We start from the raw sequence: 21,061 nt of genomic DNA, 5'->3' as shown, positions 1-21,061 counted from the left end.
GGATCAAAGGGGTTAATATGTTTTTTTTAGTGATCGGTTTGGCTGGTGGGGTATTGGACTGTGGGGGGGAAGCTACACTACAGAAACAAATAGTAAAACATAAAAAAAACAACATTTTTATTTGCAAACTGGGTACTGGCAGACAGCTGCCAGTACCCAAGATGGCCCCAATAAGGCAGAGGGGGAGGGTTAGGGAGCTATTTTGGGGGGATCAGGGAGGTTGGGGGCTAAGGGGGGACCCTACATAGCAGCATATGTAAATATGCTTAAAAAATTTTTTTTTTTTTTTTTTTTATACCTTTTATTTTAGTACTGGCAGACTTTCTGCCAGTACTTAAGATGGCGGGGACAATTGTGGGGTGGGGGAGGGAAGAGTGCTGTTTGGGAGGGATCAGGGGGTGGGATGTGTCAGGTGGGAGTCTGATCTCTACACTAAAGCTAAAATTAACCCTGCAAGCTCCCTACAAACTACCTAATTAACCCCTTCACTGCTGGCCATAATACACATGTGATGCGCAGCAGCATTTAGCGGCCTTATAATTACCAAAAAGCAACTCCAAAGCCATATATGTCTGCTATTTATGAACAAAGGGGATCCCAGAGAAGCATTTAAAACCATTTGTGCCATAATTGCACAAGCTGTTTGTAAATAATTTTAGTGAAAAACCTAAAGTTTGAAAAAGTGAACAATTTTTTTTTATTTGATTGCTTTTGGCGGTGAAATGGTGGCATGAAATATACCAAAATGGGCCTAGATCAATACTTGGGGTTGTCTACTACACTACACTAGAGCTAAAATTAACCCTAGAAGCTCCCTACATGCTCCCTAATTAACCCATTCACTGCTGGGCATAATACACGGTTGGTGCGCAGTGGCATTTAGCAGCCTTCTAATTACCAAAAAGCAAAGCCAAAGCCATATATGTCTGCTATTTATGAACAAAGGGGATCCCAGAGAAGCATTTACAACCATTTATTCCATAATTTCATGAGTTGTTTGTAAATAATTTCAGTGAGAAACCTAAAGTTTGTGAAAAAATTTGTGAAAAAGTAAAATAATTTTTTTATTTGATCGCATTCGGCGGTGAAATGGTGCCATGAAATATACCAAAATGGGCCTAGATCAATACTTTGGGATGTCTTCTAAAAAAAAATATATACATGTCAATGGATATTCAGAGATTCCTGAAAGATATTAGTGTCCCAATGTAACTAGCGCTAATTTTGAAAAAAAGTGGTTTGGAAATGGCAAAGTGCTACTTGTACTTATAGCCCTATAACTTGCAAAAAAAGTAAAGAACATGTAAACATTGGGTATTTCTAAACTCAGGACAAAATTTAGAAACTATTTAGCATGGGTGTTTTTTGGTGGTTGTAGATGTGTAACAGATTTTGGGGGTCAAAGTTAGAAAAAGTGTGTTTTTTTCCATTTTTTCCTCATATTTTATAATATTTTTTATAGTAAATTATAAGATATGATGAAAATAATGGTATATTTTGAAAGTCCATTTAATGGCGAGAAAAACGGTATATAATATGTGTGGGTACAGTAAACGAGTAAGAGGAAAATTACAGCTAAACGCAAACACCACAAAAATGTAAAAATAGCCTTGGTCCCAAACGGACAGAAAATGGAAAAGTGCTGTGGTCATTAAGGGGTTAATTTAGGGAATTAATTTAATTATAGTGTAGTGTTAGGTGTAATTGTAACTTAGGTTAGGTTTTATTTTACATGTACTTTTGAATTTATTTTAGCTAGGTGGTTATTAAATAGTTAATAACTATTTAATAACTATTCTACCTAGTTAAAATAAATACAAACTTGCCTGTAACATAAAAATAACCTCTAAGCTAGCTACAATGTAATTATTAGTTATATTGTAGCTAGCTTAGGGTTTATTTTATAGGTAAGTATTTAGTTTTAAATAGGAATAATTTAGTTAATGATAGGAATTTTATTTATTTAAATTATATTTAAGTTAGGGGGGTTAGGGTTAGACTTAGATTTAGGGGTTAATAACTTTAATATAGTAGCGGCGATGTTGGGGGCGGCAGATTAGGGGTTAATAAATGTAGGTAGGTGTCGGCGATGTTAGGGACGGCAGATTAGAGATTAATAAAATGTAACTATTGTTTGCAAGGCGGGAGTGCGGCGGTTTAGGGGTTAATATTTTTATTATAGTGGCGGCGATGTCCGGATCGGCAGATTAGGGGTTACATTTTTTTTAAGTGTTTGCGATGTGGGGGGGCCTCGGTTTAGGGGTTAGTAGGTAGTTTATGGGTGTTAGTGTACTTTTTAGCACTTTAGTTAAGAGTTTTATGCTACAGCGTTGTAGTGTAAAACTCTTAAAGGATTACTTTCTGTTATAATTTTTAAGCTAAACAACTAACATATTAAATTTAATAAACATTAATTAAAACCTACTGACCTATATTTTCTCCAAAACGAAGTTTCAGAAAGTTCTAAAAGTTATATCTTTTATTCGCCGATGATGTCACGTTATCCTGCCCACTATTTTTAGCACTGCATGTTCAAAATACTTAAACCAATAACTTTGTGTTTAAAGCGCCATTTTGAAACCTAGGTATTGTAAACGGATTGGTACAGAGCAAAGGATACCCACGGAGTGGGTTTGGAAAACAATTAAATTTGCAGACAAGATTTCTGATATACGGTAGAGATATGTTAATGAAATGTATTGATAAAAAGCGTATTTGGGTTAGTTAGTTAGTAACAGGCATAGAAAATATTTACTTACAGTGGCCCTTTAACTACTGACTTTTAAATGCGGTACCAGGCTTGACAGGAGAGGGTCTACCGCTCACTTTTTGTCAGACTCTTAATACCGGCACTATGCAAGTCCCATTGAAAAAAGAGGATACGCAATTGACGTAAGTGGATTTGCGGTATTTCCGAGCCTGGCCCAAAAAGTGAAAGGTACACCTGTACCTGCAAGACTCGTAATACCAGCGGGCGTTAAAAAGCAGCGTTGTGACCGGCCAATGCTGCTTTTTAAGCCTAACGCAAGACTCGTAATCTAGCCGATAGATTTTTTTGTTTTATTGGAATTTATTGGTATTTTGTATAGTGTCCCATATGAGGTCATTTTTACTCTGCACTGAATATCTCTACCTTTACAGCTAATCGCGCTACGGATTATAGAAGCTGCATAGATCAGGTTATAAACTGTAAGTGTCTTTAGATATTCCTATAGCATCCTATATGGGATCATTTTTATTGTTGAATCACAATTTGTCTATATAGCACCACAATCTGAAATATATGTTTAGATCAGCAGTAAGACTTTAGAATTTATCTGCATATACCAATGTCACTTTTGAATTACACATTAGAAATCTAGAAAGTATTCTATATTGGTTTCATTTATACAATCATATTTTTGGTATTTAAGCTTTTTAGCGGCCTCTCAAACTCAGCATTTCTATTCTATATACAAATTGGGAACATTTTGAGGAGGTTCCTGGAGAGAGGCTTATACGCCCCTAGCGCACCTACATCCCAATCTTGTTTTTTTACTGCACAACTTTCTATTATTAATTACATTTTGAGCTTAAAGGGACATTAAACACTTTGATATGGTAATATAAAATGATAAATCATATATAAAAAAAATCTCTGCAATTTACTGTATTTTTTTTCCTTTTCCTGTAATTCCATTCTGAAATTATGAGCATTTCAGTTCCTGTTAGAAATGGAAGTGCAGAACACTGTTATATTCCACACAGCAATTGGCTGCACACTCTAGTGACCTATTTATAACTTTCCCTAGTTGGCCACAGCAGAGAAGGTAACCTAAGTTACAACATGGCAACTTTCATTGTTTTATAGACACTAAGGTCCATATTTATCAAGCTCTGTACGGAGCTTGAAGGGCCGTGTTTCTGGCGAGTCTTCAGACTCGCCAGAAACACAAGTTATGAAGCAGCGGTCTAAAGACCGCTGCTCTATAACCCTGTCCGCCTGCTCTGAGCAGGCGGACAGGAATCGCCAGAAATCATCAACCCGATCGAATATGATTGGGTTGATTGACACCTCCATGCTGGCGGCCGATTGGCTGCAAGTCAGCAGGGGGCGGCGTTGCACCTTTACACTTATTTTGTCAATATTTAAACATCTAATGCAACTTTTAAAAATACATCAACATGTTAATCTCAGACTAATCTTTTCTTTGACTGGATCATCTATTTAGTATTTATTGAGTGTTTAATATCCCTTTAATGTTCCTAGTATTTAAGAAATTTGAATTGTAACAGTTAACAAACCTTGTGAAAATAAAACAAATGAATAAGTTTCTGACAATCCAATTGAGGCAAAGGGGCCCATTTATCAAAGGGCTTGCGGACCTGATCCGACACTGCGGATCAGGTCCGCAAGACCTCGCTAAATGCGGAGAGCAATACGCTCTCCACATTTAACATTGCACCAGCAGCTCACAAGAGCTGCTGGTGCAACGCCGCCCCCTGCTGACTCGCGGCCAATCGGCCGCCAGCAGGGAGCTGTCAATCAACCCGATCGTATTCGATCGGGTTGATTTCCGGCGGTTCCTGTCCGCCTGCTCAGAGCAGGCGGACAGGGTTATGAAGCAGCGGTCTTTAGACCGCTGCTTCATAACTTGTGTTTCTGGCGAGTCTGAAGACTCGCCAGAAACACGGCCCTTCAAGTTCCATACGGAGCTTGATAAATGGGCCTGCAAGTTTTAACAAATGAGTCTACAAAATTCAATGACCATTTTAGATAAAAAAAAAAAAAAATCTGATGTGCATACCTGTAAGAAATATGTATACTTCAAACACTTGACTCATAGATGAACTGTACAATTTACTCATAGTAATATTTCGGGCATTGGAAAAGGTAAGTAACTACCAATTATTATTATTACTTTTGTTACTATTATCAGACATTAACTGGACTTATTTAAGCAATGCCCTACATTATTTGATGAAGTGGAAAAAGTCATTGGACTTGCCTTTAAAATACTTTTATTTTTGTAGCATGGAACAAACAGCGCAGATCCTGTTATATATCAAACCAGAAGACGTTGCAACATTCAAGCAAGGGATCAACTTTCTAAGGAATAAGGAGGATGGGAAAAATTACATAATTTATGTGGATGGAGAAAAAAAACAAGCGTGCAAGAATTTGTGCAAACATCAAGGGGGAACCTTTATTAAAGATATCGAGGACCTGAGCAACCGGTATTAATGCAAATATTACATTAACTTGCTTTATTGAATTTTACTGTTAAACCATTCCATCTATAAAGCACAGCTTGTGCACTGACACTACTGATTTCCCTGTTTATCTTACAATACTTATGTATACCTCCATAACGTTTCTAGTCTTTTTGAGTAAATGCATATAAAAGTAATGTTTTGAAATAAATTTCAGGACAGTCCGTTGTACAAAACATAACTGGAAGCTTGATGTGAGCACAATGAAATATGTCAATCCACCAGACAGCTTCTGTCAGGAAGAACTAGGTAATCTATATAGACAATTTATGTTCGGGCAAGACTTTCAATCATTTACTTTTAAAGGGCTGCTTAACTTTTTCTCAGTGTCAGTGACTTTTCCAAATTAGTATGGTTTGATTTTCTAAAGCATTTATTTTTCACAATCAATACTAAATATCAGTAATCTCAATGTGCAATATAATCCATTACATTTGTAATTTTTTTGTTTTACTATATCTTAATTTAAAACTAAAAAAGGTCAGAAAATCAGGAAACTGCTTAGTCCAGGGTTGTTCTCTTACAACAAATGACAGAGGTATATGAGGCATCTCATTTGAAAGAAAGGAATTGTGTCTTTCCTATGAGGGGTTGTGTGTGTGGTTTATGCTGGTTGTAGGGAATAGGGATCTCACATAAATAAATACAGTAAGATGCTCCATTACATATGTGGTGCCGCACGCAAAAGCCTGCGCCGTTTTTAACGCGATTTTGGTATTACATATACGGCGTAGCATACAAGTTACGCGCGTATTTTTTTCTCCTATAGATTAACATAGAACAGCTGCGCAATTTGGTATCCAATATACAGCGTAAGGACTTACGCACGCAGAATTCAGAAAATCTACTGCATTCTCATCTTGCCACACATTGCAGGCGCAGCAACCCTTGCACTAACTAAAAAAAACAACGTAACTCCCTGGAAGCCTTAACAAACACATACATTTAAGCAGCATCTCAAATAGTTAAAGGGACAGTATAATATGAGATTTGTTTTTTAAGCTTTATTTGTGTATTTGAAATAGCTGATTTTGTATTTTGAAGCCACAACCTAATCAAATGCATGGAGCTTGTAGGTATAATCATATCTCATTACTTTATCACATTGTGTACATATACTTGCTTATTTACTTTATATTTCTTCTCAAAACAATCACCAATACTTGGAGAGAACAATGGGAAATCACAATTGTATTACCTTTATCTCTTTAGAACCCATTGGGAGTGTAATTTAACACAGCTTCGCATTGATGCTATAATATATAATGGGACAGTCAAGTCCAAGGAAAACCCTTCTTGTTTCAAATAGGGAATGTCATTTCAAACAACTTTCCAATTTAATTCTAACACCAATTTTGCTTCGTTCTCTTGGTATTCTTAGTTGAAAGATAAACCTAGGATGGCTCATATGATAACTTCTAAGACCTTGAAGGCCGCCTCTTTGCAATTGTGTCAAACAAATCACAAACAACACAACCTCTCACCTGCAGCCTTAAAACACCTGATAATGTACACCTATCAGTAACATCAGTATTATATATACCCATTTGTCTCAACCAACACACCCAAGAGTTGATTTTGTTCTCTCCATCTATTGTCCATCTGCATCTGCATATGAGACAGAATTCGTATCATCTGTGACTGGTTCTGAACACTTGCACTTAACAATGCTGCCATGTCCCTCTACAGCTCTATGCTACATTGTTGTATCCTCTCTTGACTCCTGAAGAACCTCTCTTGGCCTCTTTGTATGCTCTCAATGCTTGTTAGGAGCCTCATCTGGAGTGCAATTTATAACTCACCCAGGGGAGAATACAATGCATCCACAGGCTCTTGAGCAACAGGGCTTCTAGTTGCTTGTTGGGCATGTTCCCCTGCTTGTGCTTGTGGGGCATGTTCCCCTGCATCTACTGGTGCTTGTGGGGCATGTTAATCTGCAGCTACTGGTGCTTGTTGGGCATTTTCACCTGCAGCTACTGATGCTTGTTGGGCATGTTCACCTGCAGCTACTAGGGCTTGTTGGGCATGTTCACCTGCAGCTACTGGTGCTTGTTGGGCATGTTCACCTGCAGCTACTGGTGCTTGTTGGGCATGTTCACCTGCAGCTACTGCTGCTTGTGGGGCATGTTCACCTGCATCTACTGGTGCTCGTGGGGCAGTTTCAGCTGCATCTGATGGTGCTTGAGGTGCAGCTGTAGTTTTGGATATATTTCCATCTGCAGATGGTGGAGCTCATCCAATGGATGAGGATGGGGGAGGTCTCATGGTTGATTGATAGTCCCACTGATGACCAGTGTGTGACCACTCAACCTCTCCAATTGGCACTTCTTGTAACATAGTCTGTGGGTAAAATCCATGACTGACATGAGATTGTGTTGTGGGGGGTAAACACATGGACCCTTTGTGGCTGTCTTGGCACCCCCTCAAAGCCAAAGGAAGGATATTCCTCTGGCCAGGAATCTTGCCAGGGGTCATATGTCAATGGCAGTGGCATCACTTCCGGGTCCTCAACTGAAGCCATCCAACCATGCTCATGCCTGGAAGCATGCTGTTCTTACGGTTGCCTGAAGACTGGTGGTGGTGGCATGGATGTTTGCATCCTCGTGACAGGAGGTTCTGGGGAGGAGTCAAAGGATGAGAGGGATTAGTACAGTCAGATATATGTCCATGTGGGCATACAATTACATGTGGCTTGTGGCCTGTGTTACTCTGAGACATGTTAGTATTGCACTATTCCACCTCATATCATGAATTGCATTGTGTTAAGTAGCAGTAATGTCAAGTATAATTGTAGATGTTTTTGTTAGTATGCCAAATACCATGCTCCTCATCGTATACATGAATGTGTGATATTAAAGGATGTTATATATCAAATACATATAATACTGGTGTGTGGGAAGATACTCACCAGCATGCTGGGCTGTGGTTGCAGCCCCTGAGTCACAAGCCCCTGGAAGTTCACGGACTGCTGTGATACTCGGGGACCTGCGTATCATCTCCTGCCAGGTATTATACTCTATATCCAGGAATGGCCCACCGCCTGTTCCCTTCTGGTGCATAGCTTCCTGCCCCATCTTTTCTTTGAGCTGCCTCTTGCAGTCATTCCAGCTCTTTTTAAGACCCTCAACAGTCCTCCTCTGCGGGGCCACACTGTTGATGGCATCCTCTACCACCAACCATGCATTTTTTCTCTTTTTGGCAATGCCTTTGCCCTTATCCTGCCCCAAGAGGGCACTGTAATTGTCCATGATGGCCTGGACAAGGGCAACATTTTCCGCAAATGAGAAGTTGGGACATCTCAGCCTCTCATTCTCCATGGCCACTTGGCTTCCTCCCTGTGATGTCCCTGGTGTGGGTTCCTCCCTATCCTCTCCCTCCTCCCCCTTCTGTCCCCATGTGCACCCTCTATCCCTCTCCTGGATGTGCCTGCTCTCTGGGGCTCTCGGGCATCTTCCCTCCCATCATCCCTTCTGGCTCTCCCTCTCCCCACTCCACTTACTCCCTAACGGGGACCCCACTGCTCCTCCTGTCCTCCCCAATACTCCTCTCCCTGCCACTCCTCTCCCCTCCTCCCTACCTCTCCCTGTCATCCTCACACTAAATCACACACTCTCACTCCCAGTTCAATCACACACAATCACAACCAAACACTCAGCCTATCACACTGTAAAACTCTCCCTTCCCCTAGCCTAGAATGACAGGCGATCAGGATTGTAAACTATCATTATCCTGAGAATATATCCTTATAGGACAATGCTACAGTGATATACTCATTTCAAATGCTTGTTACTGGTCACATAAATTGACACCATGGGGAAGTTCCATACCAAGTTTGCCCCCTGAAGGCTCGCCGGAAATAAAGACTGCTGCTCCATGACCTGTCTGCCTGTTCTGAGGCAGCAGACAGAAATCAACCCAACCGAATACGATTGGGTTGATTGACACCCCCTGCTAGCGGCCGATTGGCCGCAAATCTGCCGGGGGCGGCATTGCACCAGCAGTTCACAAGAACTGCTGGTGCAATGATAAATGCCAACGTACGCTGTCTGCATTTATCGATGTGCAGCAGACATGATCTGCTATATTGGATCATGTCCGCTCGCACCATAGTAAATAGGCCCCCATGCATGCAGATTAATTATACCAGTAAAATGTAGAAAATGAAATGTTGCAGTTTAATTTACTTTCATGGTTGGAAGTTATTGAGACATGACCTATAACACACGGAAGTCACACATTATTGCAGGTTTGAGATTAGTTATATTATTATTAGATATAAGTATTACATCTTATCTTGATCTTCAGCATAATTTGATGGATTATCTAAGTCAGACTTTTTAGAGGATTGTCTGCATTCTTGCATAAAATGTCAATGCTGAATGACAAAGAAACATTGATGTTAACCGATGTTATTGAATAGATTTACATTCCAGATCTCTTCCAATTTTCTTCCTCCTATATCCGTGTCAGTTCATGTTTGCTGTTTAAAGGGACAGTAAATTCAAAATTAAACTTTCATGATTCAGATCAAGCATGCAATTTTAAATAACTTTCCAATTTGCTGTTTTAAAATTTGCTTAATTCTCTTGGTAACTTTTATGTAAGAGTAAATCTAGGTAGGCTCATAAGAGCTCATGAGTGTGCACATGTCTATAGTACTCTATGCCAGCAGTGTTTAGCAACCTTATTTGTAGATTTGTTTTACAATGTTGCTAAACACTGCTGCCATAGAGTACTAAAGACATGTGCACACTCCTGAGCTCTTATGAGCCTACCTAGTCAATAAAAGATACCAATGAGAATGAAGCAAATTAGATAACAGAAGTAAATTGGAAAGTTGTTTAAAATTGTATGCTCTATCTGAAGCATGAACATTTTATTTTGACTTTACTGTCCCTTTATGGTATCATATTGCTATTATATTGCTAAAGTATTAACTTTACCCAATGAACTAGACAGACAATATTCAAACAGTAGGCAGCTGCCCAGAAAAAAAGGACATTGGATTGTCGTGTGGCTCCAGAGGTCACTATCTATATGCACAAAACAGAAATGTTCTTCCGGGGAACAAAGTAATTTAACATATTTTCAACAGCTATTTATACTTTAGTGAATTCATCTTATTTAAACAAAGCTTAGAATACGTCAGTTGTGGACTTTATTACCTGGTAGAAAAGCAGATCTCTTAAGCCCATTTAGACTTTTGTTGCTACAAATATGTAGAAGATTACAGCAACACTATTATCAATGACACAAATGCTCTTAATCAGGTAACAAGTTAAACAGAATCTTTTTACTTGAAACCATCAACAGACAACAATGTAGTGTATGTATAGAGGGGTCATTGATAGGGATGGGCGAATGTGTTTATATTCAAATTCGAATCTTAGAATGAAAGTTATTGTAGAAATTTGAATTACATAATCGAATGCTGATAATTCTTAAAATTTCAATTATCGAATGTTATTTACAGTTTTTGAATCTCACATTTGAATTTGAATGTCACATTCAAATTCGAATATTACATTCATACATCACAGTTGTAGAAATACTTTTTCGAATTTGAATGTGATACACAGCTAAACATTCTATTATAGAAAGGTATATATCAAACGGCTCTGCTCTAAAAATAACAGATACAGTCAAATGTCTGTGGCGCTTATGTAGAGCTTAACATTAACTACTATACGGCTGATATAGTGGGATAGGAAAGGAATAGAAAATTATAATATTTCATTTAATATTGGTTGAAAACCACAACACACAGTTAAAATTCATAATATTAAAAAAAAAATCAAATCATACAGACATGCAAAATACATTTAAGATACACTTTAAAAATGTATATACAAAGTACATATAGAGAGGGACTGGCTACTTTGGGATCTATAGCTCAGTCAGGGTGTAGCAAACAAAAAGACTTTGGGGATATTCGATTCGTCCAAACAGAGATTAAGAGTACGGTCTCTCAGCAAATTTTGCACGGCAAGATATATTTCCTATAAATTAAAAGAAGACAAGAGAAACTTGTCACCAGCGGAATGAAGTTCATAAATAAGGTTTCCAATTTTACTTACACCAGGAGGTGTTTGGAGTCATTCCGTCTATGTGGGAAAAGCATGAAGTTAGCCTTCCTCGCTACAGTGCTATTCAAAGCAGTCTCCTTTGGATTTACCAGAATCATCAGTTTCGTTAGGCCTCTGGAGTCCGAACCTTGGCTACGGATCTTCAGAGGGGTCAAAATTGTGAAAAGAGCAACGCATTTCGGCTATTGCAGCTTTTGTCAAGCTTTGACCTGCCATTGCAAACTAGCAGCTTATATAGTGGTATTCAGAATAACATTTTAAAGGGCCAGATTGCTTGATGTATTGTTTTAAGTGATAGTGAAGGCAACATATTTAATTGCAAAAGCGATATGTGTCATTAAGGGATATATTTTGTGTGAATTATTTTTCAGAGACATAGTTTATATTTTTGATTTTATTTAAAGACTAGTCCTAAAGCCAATTTACATGGGCCATTTTTTGCAGTACAGCGGTCCCACCCCTTGCGCTCTCTCCCTCCCCCTCTCTTTTGCTCTCTCTCTCCCCCCTCTCTTTTGCTCTCTCTCTCCCCCTCTCTTTTGTGCTCTCTCCCCCTCTCTTTTGTGCTCTCTCCCCCTCTCTTTTGTGCTCTCTCCCCCTCTCTTTTGAGCTCTCTCCCCCTCTCTTTTGAGCTCTCTCTCTCCCCCTCTCTTTTGTGCGCTCTCTCTCTCCCCCGTCTTTTTTGCGCTCTCTCTCTCCCCCTCTCTTTTGCGCTCTCTCTCTCCCCCTCTCTTTTGCGCGCTCTCTCTCTCCCCCGTCTTTTTGCGCTCTCTCCCTCTCTTTTACGCTCTCTCTCTCCCTCTCTTTTGCGCTCTCTCTCCCTCTCTTTTGCGCTCTTTCCCCCCCTCTCCCCCTCTCTCCCCCCTCTCTTTTGTGCTCTCTCTCTCCCCTCTCTTTTGCGCTCTCTCTCTCCCCCTCTCTTTTGCACTCTCTCTCCCCCTCTCTTTTGCACTCTCTCTCCCCCTCTCTTTTGCGCTCTCTCCCCCTCTCTTTTGTGCTCTCTCCCCCCTCTCTTTTGCGCTCTCTCTCCCCCCTCTCTTTTGCGCTCCCTCCCCCCTCTCTTTTGCGCTCCCTCCCCCCTCTCTTTTGCGCTCTCTCCCCCTCTCTTCTGCGCTCTTTCTCCCCCCTCTCTTTTGTGCTCTCTCCCCCTCTCTTTTAAGCTCTCTTTCTCCCGCTCTCTTTTGTGCTCTCTCCCTCCCCCTCTCTTTTGTGCGCTCTCTCTCCCTCTCTCTTTTGCGCTCTCTCTCTCCCCCCTTTCTTTTGCACTCTCTCTCCATCACCTGTATGGAAGCGGTATTGAATCTTTATTACTGGGCAACTCTATTATGATGGACTGTTTTTAAAAAGTTATTTTATATATGTTAATTACAAGGGATTATAAAAAAAAGTTTAAGAAAAAAAATGACCATTATAATCTCATTAAAATTCTTTATATTGGGCTAACCTAATTGATCAAGGGCAAGATATATTATTCTGAAAGGAAGCAGCCTATCTCAAACTCCTGATTTAGACCTCTTGATGTTATGGTTTACATTTCAAAGATCCATTTACTCTCTAACTTCAGTAGACTATTGTGTGTGTCCGTGCCTCTCCAATTCTTTTTAACTTTTCTTTCTGAAAAAGAATTCACACAAAATATATCCCTAATGACACATATCACTTTTGCAATTAAATATGTTCCTTTCACTATCACTATAGTAATACATCAAGCAATCTGGCCCTTTAAAATGTTATTCTGAATACCCCTATATAAGGTGCTAGTTTGCAACGGCAGGTCAGAGCTTGACAAAGGCTGAAATAGCCAAAATGCGTTGCTTTTTTCACAATTTTGACCCCTCTGAGGATCCGTAGCCAAGGTCCAGACTCCAGAGGCCTAACAAAACTGCTGATTCCGGTAAATCCAAAAGAGACTACTTTTGAATAGCATTTTAGCAAGGAAGGCTAACTTCATGCTTCTCCCACATAGACGGAACGACTCCAAACACCTCCTGGTGTAAGTAAAATTGGAAACCTTATTTATGAACTTCATTCTGCTGGTGACAAGTTTCTCTTGTCTTCTTTTCATTTATAGGAAATATATCTTGCAGTGTAAAATTTGTTGAGAGACCGTACTCTTAATCTCTGTTGTGTGGAAGAATCAAATATCCCCAGAGTTTTTTTGATTGCTACACTCTGACTGAGCTATAGATCCCATAGTAGCCGGCCCTTCTCTATATGTACTTTGTATATGCATATTAAAAGTGTATTTTTAATGTATTTTGCATGTCTGTATGATTTGATTTTTTGCTGTGATTTTTTTGCTGTGCACATTTTATGAATTTTAACTGTGTTGTGGTTTTCAACCAATATTAAATGAAATATTATAATTTTCTATTCCTTTTCTATTCCACTATATCAGCCATATAGTAGTTAATGTTAAAGGATTACTTTCGTTTACGTTTTTCCATACAAAATACTACCATATTATATTTAATTATTATATATTAAAACTTACTGTCGTTTATTTTCATAAAAACGAAGCATCCATACCTTTTTTATTTTTGATAATTATTATCCGGCAATGACATAACCATTTCCAGCCCACCATTTTCGGCATTATGTGCAGAACATCAGTAACCTATGAAATGGCGAGCTTATGCATATCATTATCGGCATAATCCTTGCTAATAAGCATGAGCATAAATTTGTCTAAATCACGCATGCGCATTTCTAACCACTGAAGCCAAAGTTACCTACATGTAGACACTTCTCACACTTGCGCATTAGACTATAAAATCAATGTAATCGGTTATCCAGACTTTATGCATACTATATAATATATCAAAAACAAAGTATTGCATAATGTTTCAAAGTTATCGTTTGCTCGTTCATTCTAGGGCGATTCTGCAAGCGTTAGCAAGAAAATGACTTACGTTAGGTGCGCAGCTCAATCGACTGCTGCTCTATAGATTCTCCTCGCCTTATCTATCTGCAGATGGTGACGTTTCATGTGATGCTGCGCTAAATCGCACATGAGCAATACTTCGAAAAGACGCCATGTTTCAACTTCAGTTGTCAGCACGGATTGGGAATCCGTAACGGCTTACATAGAAGTAGGTTTGGAAATAATAAATATTTCCAATATAAATATTTTCAAAATGCTCACTATTTCATACAGTATATACATTAGGAAAAGATTGATTTATATGTATACTACGATGTAAATGTAATTTCATTTATGACTACAGTGTCCCTTTAAGCTGTACATAAGCGCCACAGACATTTGACTGTATCTGTTCTTTTTAGAGCAGAGCAGTTTGATATAAACCTTTCTATCATTGCACTATTAGGGTTATTTGGAGAAATTCCCTTTTTTCTGTTGGCTTCATTAATTACATCTGCGAGCGCAGCTCATCTTTTGTTCTTCCACTACTAAACATTTTATTATTTAACCCCTTAATGACAACTGACGTACCAGGTACGTCATGCAAAAACTAACTGTTAATGACAATAGACGTACCTGGTACGTCAGTTGTCTAACAGAGTGCTGGAAGTGATCACAATCACTTCCAGCAGCTCTGAGGGTATTGCAGTGATGCCTCGATATGGAGGCATCCTGCAATACCCCTTTACAAGACTCCGATGCAGAGAGAGCCACTCTGTGGCCCTCTCTGCACCGGTAGTGATGGTGCCGATGGTGCCTTTGTCCGGTGGGAGGAGGGAGCGTGTGCGCGCGCGTGCACGGGGGTGCGTGTGCACGTGGGCGCGTGTGCACGTGGGCGCATTAGCCACACTGACACCAATGAAGGAAGGGGGGGGGGGGGAAGTAAAAAAAAAAAGTTAAAAAAAAGTGTTTTTTTTAACATATAAAAGGATCTGGGAGGGGGAGGGGGTGGGGTATTGTGGGGGGCTGCTACACTACAGAAATAATTAAAAATACAAATAAAAGTTATAAATAAAATTAAAATAGTTTGGTTTGTGGGGCCAAACTGGGTACTGGCAGACAGCTGCCAGTACCCAAGATGGCGGTAATTAGGTAGGGGAGAGGGTTAGAGAGCTGGAGGGGGGATCAGGGAGGTTGGTGCTAATTCATGGGTCCATCACAACTAAAATATTTTATCATTTTTATTTAAAAAAAAAAAAACTCTTTTATTTAGTACTGGCAGACTTTCTGCCAGTACTTAAGATGGCGGTAACAATTGTGGGGTGGGGGAGGGAAGAGAGCTGTTTGGGAGGGATCAGGGGGTGGGATGTGTCAGGTGGGAGGCTGATCTCTAAAATTAACCCTGCAAGCTCCCTACAAGCTACCTAATTTAACCCCTTCACTGCTGGGCATAATTCACGTGTGGTGCGCAGCAGCATTTAGCGGCCTTCTAATTACCAAAAAGCAACGCCAAAGCCATATAAGTCTGCTATTTCTGAACAAAGGGGATCCCAGAGAAGCTTTTACAACAATTTCTGCCATAATAGCACAAGCTGTTTGTAAATAATTTCAGTGAGAAACCTAAAATTGTGAAAAATGAAAAGTTTTTTTTTTTATTTGCTCGCATTTGGCGGTGAAATGGTGGCATAAAATATACCAAAATGGGCCTAGATCAATACTTGGGGTTGTCTACTACACTACACTAAAGCTAAAATTAACCCTACAAGCTCCCTAATTAACACCTTCACTCCTGGGCATAAAACATGTGTGGTGCGCAGCGGCATTTAGCGGCCTTCTAATTACCAAAAAGCAACCACAAAGCCATATTAGTCTGTTATTTCTGAAAAAGGGGATCCCAGAGAAGCATTTACAACCATTTGTGCCATAATTGCAGAAGCTGTTTGTAAATAATTTCAGTGGGAAACCTAAAGTTTGTGACAAAATATGTGAAAAAGTGAACTTTTTTTTTTTTTAAATCGCATTTGGCGGTGAAATGGTGGCATGAAAAATACCAAAATGGGCCTAGATCAATACTTTGGGATGTCTTCTAAAACAAAATATATACATGCCAAGGGATATTCAGGTATTCCTGACAGATATCAGGGTTCCAAAGTAACTAGCGCTAATTTTGAAAAAAAGTGGTTTGGAAATAGCAAAGTGCTACTTGTATTTATTGCCCCATAAATTGCAAAAAAAGCAAAGAACATGTAAACATTGGGTATTTCTAAACTCAGGACAAAATTTATAAACTATTTAGCATGGGTGTTTTTTGGTGATTGTAGATGTGTAACAGATTTTGGGGGTCAAAGTTAGAAAAAGTGTGATTTTTTTTCCATTTTTTCCTCATATTTTAACATATTTTTTTTAGTAAATTATAAGATATGATGAAAATAATGGTATCTTTAGAAATTCCATTTAATGACAAGAAAAACGGTATATAATATGTGTGGGTACAGTAAACGAGTAAGAGGAAAATTACAGCTAAACGCAAACACTGCAGAAATGTAAAAATAGCCATTGTCATTAAGGGTAAGAAAATTGAAAAATGGTCCGGTCATTAAGGGGTTAAACAAATATTTTCAAATGTTATTGAAAAATTTTAAAACAAAAATTCAAAAAATAGAATGTTATATAAACATTTGATTCAAACGAATGTATCAAAATTCCCATCCCTAGTCATTGACAGTGGGATTTAGAACCAACCGGAGAATCTGGAAAGAAAAATAATTTGATGTCTTTGATATTTTTTAGTTGTAATTTAATACAATTTATGGGATTTTTTTGTTTTGTTTTATTCAAGTATGCAGATTTTTTTTTATATTTAAGCATTAAGATTGTCATGTACCTTTAACAGTTTAAATTAGTTCTATTTTTCAGCCAAATGTTTTTAATATGTGCTGGTATCTGTCACGTTGATTACCTATTGTTTTTCAAACAAATAGATCCATTATACTGCTGTCAAAATAAAGAGAGAATCAGTCTTTATTCTGAATAATGTGATGTTGCAACAGTCTCAGTTTGTATTTTTTCTTTGCTTTCCTGTAGTTATCGAGACAGATGAAAATAATGGTATTTCCCTTGTTGAATTAAATCCCCCAAATCCATGGGACACTGACCCACAAATTCCTAAAGAGCTTGCAGATGAGGAGGTGCAGGTAAGATTAGGGACAGTAAACATATTAAAAAAGTATTTAGAATGAAAATAATGTTGAATTTAAAGGAACAGTAAAAACAAATTTAATGATTTAGATAGAACATGCAATTTTGAACAACTTTTTACTTCACTTCTATTATCACAATTGATTTGTTCTCTTGGTATCCTTTGTTGAAGAGTATATCTAAGTAGGCTGATAAGAGCTCAGACGCTTGAAAAATGTGTATTTTAGTACTCTACAGCTGCAATGTTTGCAACAATGTATAACAAAACTACAATGTTGTAAAACACTGCTGCCATATAAGCAAAACATATGTGGCCATTTAAAAGTAAAACAAGGTGGCTGATTGGTTCAGTATTAATAGTGACTTTAAACATCAGGCATTAAAGTGATGGTAAATTTACATGTTTTAAATTCAGATCTGGACTCTAAGTAATATTTTACACAGACTTTAATTGATCACTTATAAAAAGATGCGCTGTAACTTACTTTTTAATCTAGCCGTGCCATTCTAATACCCAGCGCTCCGGAAGCTCACTTTAAAACTAAAATTTTTTGTAAGCCAACGGTTGAACCGTTCTCCAATTGGCGCTCTAGCCATATGGTAATTATTTTGTAGCTAGAGTGCCAATTTGAAAAACGTTCTTACCGTTAGCTCACAAAAAATATGAGTTTTGAAGAGGGCGGTCAGAGGCGGGGTATTAGAATATCAACGCTAGTTTAAGTAAATTACAGTGCATCTTTATTAGAAGTGATCAATTAAAGTTTACCATCACTTTAAAGGGATATAAAACCCAATTTTTTTTTTCATGATTCAGATAGAGCATATCATTTTAAACAACTTTCCAATTTATCTCTGTTTTCAAATTTTCTTTGTTTTTTGATATCCTTTGTTCAAAAACAGGAAGGTAAGTTCACGAGCATGCACGTGTCTGCAGCACTTTATTGCAGCGTATTATACATTAGCAAGAGCACTAGATGGCAGCTCTATTTACTGTCTTGTACGCATCCAAACATGTGCACGCAACCAATCTAGATATCTCTTCAGCAAAGCAAATTTGATAAAAGGAGTAAATTGGAAACTTTTTAAAAAAAATGTATTCTTTATCTAAATCATGAAAAAAATTTTTAGTTTTCATGTCCCTTTAATTAATATCCTCAGCAGAATGCACATTTGAAACTAAACTATTACTCTTTGCATTGTATTCATTAATGCAAATTCTAAGTAGTAAATTTGCTTTTGCAGATAACATATCTTACTCATGCATGTATGGATCTAAAACTTGGTACCAAACAAATGGTATTTGACCCTTGGCTAACTGGACCTGCCTTTGCTAGAGGGTGGTGGTTGCTTCATGAACCACCAAATGACTGGCTGGAAAGACTTTGTCGTGCTGATTTAATATATATAAGCCACATGCACTCTGATCATCTCAGGTAAACTTAAATTGAATTAAGTTCTGCCAGTTATTTAGTATGCATTTTCCTAGTACTAATGTGGATATGAATTAGCGGTGGGCAAGGAAATACATATAGCGACTGCTAAAAAAACAATGCAATGTATAATGTCTTCTTGCCCTGGAGTTGGTTATATGAAAATAAGTTTAAAAAAGCAACTCATTTCCAGTAAATTAGCAATTGCTCACTCTCGGTCTTTCTCAGTCTTTTTCCTTTTTGTTTAGCCTCTTATATTTTATTTAGTTTGTTCGCTACACTGTTGTCATAAACCCTTTCCCTTTCATTGGTATCTAGCTATCCAACGCTAAAAATATTGTCAAAGAAAAGACCAGACATTCCAATCTATGTTGGGAACACTGAACGGCCTGTTTTTTGGTACTTGAACCAAAGTGGCATTAAACTAACCAACATTAATGTTGTACCATTTGGAATTTGGCAACAGGTAAGACCTATCGCCCTATTTATTAGCATTTCAGGCAATGCACATTTTATATTAACAAATTTATGATACATACTGCCATGCATCACATTATTTATTTAAATAAGGAGGCCATCTAATGTAATAATAAAATGCTTTAATTTGTAATATTATTTTTATACGTATACGCAAATGTTCCCCTAAAGAAGGGCTGTTTACCACAATGCAGTGCACCTTCTGGGTTTGAGTTCAACTGTATAACAACATTCCAAGGGTTAAACAAACATAGGGGTCGATCTCAATTCGTTCTAAATTTAACTAATGGCTTTTCTACAAAATTCACCATTAAGGTCTATGGATTTTTGTAGATAAATCACTAGATAAGACTATCTAAAGAATTGTGATCAACCCCATAGTTAGTAAAGATCATTTTTATAATAGTTAAATGACTAACAGAAAATGTTGTTATTTTATTACAATGTATTTTCTTATTGTGAATTTAATTTATTTTTATGTTCTTAGTTATAAAAACACACACATACGTGTATTATAATTAATATATATTTGCATTAGTTAAGCCTCTTTTTTATTGTTTTGTCAATCAATCAATTCAATGTGTTCATGTAATCTGGGAAAATTGTGCGTGTGTTTCTTTAGCATATGAGAATTTGTCAGCAAAATTAATTGGAAGATACTAAGGATATGATATATATCTGTCAGAAATCCTGTAGAATTTATGAACTGTCACTTTAAATTTTAAAACTTACATCTAAATGATTCTTAATAAAAAGCAAAATAAATTAACCAATCAGCACATTTTTAATGATATGTTAATTATTTAATAGTGTCATTCATTACACATTACAAAAGGATACTCTAAATAATGAAACAATAGAAGTAATTATTTGGATTCTTTCTCCAAATAAAAGCATATGTCTTCTTGTTACTGATGGTAAAAGTCAATAACATTTATGAGAATTAGTTTTATATATATGATATAATTCTAATGTTACACTCTTGTTTAGGTTGATGAGGACCTACGTTTTATGATATTGATGGATGGAGTACACCCAGAAATGGACACTTGTATCATTGTAGAGTATAAAGGTAAAATAGAACGTTGCTGAGCTGAAGTAGACAGTCATTTTTTCTCCATTTTTTATACCATCCTTCTACATTCTTAATGGACTATAATAGTCAAAACATGACATGCTTTAATCTGTTAGAACCTGTAATTTTATAATAATTGACCCTTCTCTACTGTGTGTGTTTAACCCCCACAAAGGGCCCCTGCATCTGAGCCGTGCAATTAGCGCTGCTGATTGGATCAGTGCCGGGTTCTGCTTGGGACCCAGAGTGATCACAGAGGAGGTTATACTCACATTAGAGCATGTCATTTTTCCGACTATTATGGCCCTTGAAGCAAACGTGATCCAACAGTTTCCTAATTCATTTGTAATTTCTTTACCAATATATGCTCAAACCCACATGGGCATTAATACATTAGATAAGATTTACAAATTCATAATTTCAGGGGTCTTATGACCCACCTAAAAAAAAAAAAAAGATAAACATTTGTGCATGCTTTTCCCAACTCATAACCCCTGTTGTGGTTTGAAAAACACAATAGTCTCTGGGACACATAAGTCTCATCCCATATGTGGAGATGAGAACCTAAATGAAATAAACACTAAACAGGTCTAGAAAGGGACGTGGATCAGAAAATCATTGTATTTATGATTTGTGAAAAAAAATGTGGCAATATGCTGGGTTTCATAGCATGATAGAGGCA

At 37.7% G+C, this 21,061-nt stretch overlaps 1 protein-coding gene across 3 annotated transcripts in view; it reads left to right on the top strand.

The window, feature by feature from the left end:
- The window catches only part of LOC128660792 (cytidine monophosphate-N-acetylneuraminic acid hydroxylase-like), a 301,003-nt gene that overhangs the window by 80,212 nt on the left and 199,730 nt on the right, over positions 1-21,061 (top strand). For all 3 annotated transcript variants that reach the window (XM_053714812.1, XM_053714814.1, XM_053714813.1), the window contains exons 3-8: positions 5,014-5,217; positions 5,411-5,502; positions 17,284-17,393; positions 18,640-18,830; positions 19,146-19,293; positions 20,295-20,376. In XM_053714812.1, coding sequence (XP_053570787.1) covers positions 5,014-5,217; positions 5,411-5,502; positions 17,284-17,393; positions 18,640-18,830; positions 19,146-19,293; positions 20,295-20,376 — 827 coding nt within the window. The remainder of the gene's footprint in view (positions 1-5,013; positions 5,218-5,410; positions 5,503-17,283; positions 17,394-18,639; positions 18,831-19,145; positions 19,294-20,294; positions 20,377-21,061) is intronic.

The sequence above is a fragment of the Bombina bombina genome, chromosome 5, assembly GCF_027579735.1.
Source record: "Bombina bombina isolate aBomBom1 chromosome 5, aBomBom1.pri, whole genome shotgun sequence".
Classification (NCBI taxonomy): domain Eukaryota; kingdom Metazoa; phylum Chordata; class Amphibia; order Anura; family Bombinatoridae; genus Bombina; species Bombina bombina.
This window is presented reverse-complemented; position numbering and strand designations above follow the sequence as displayed.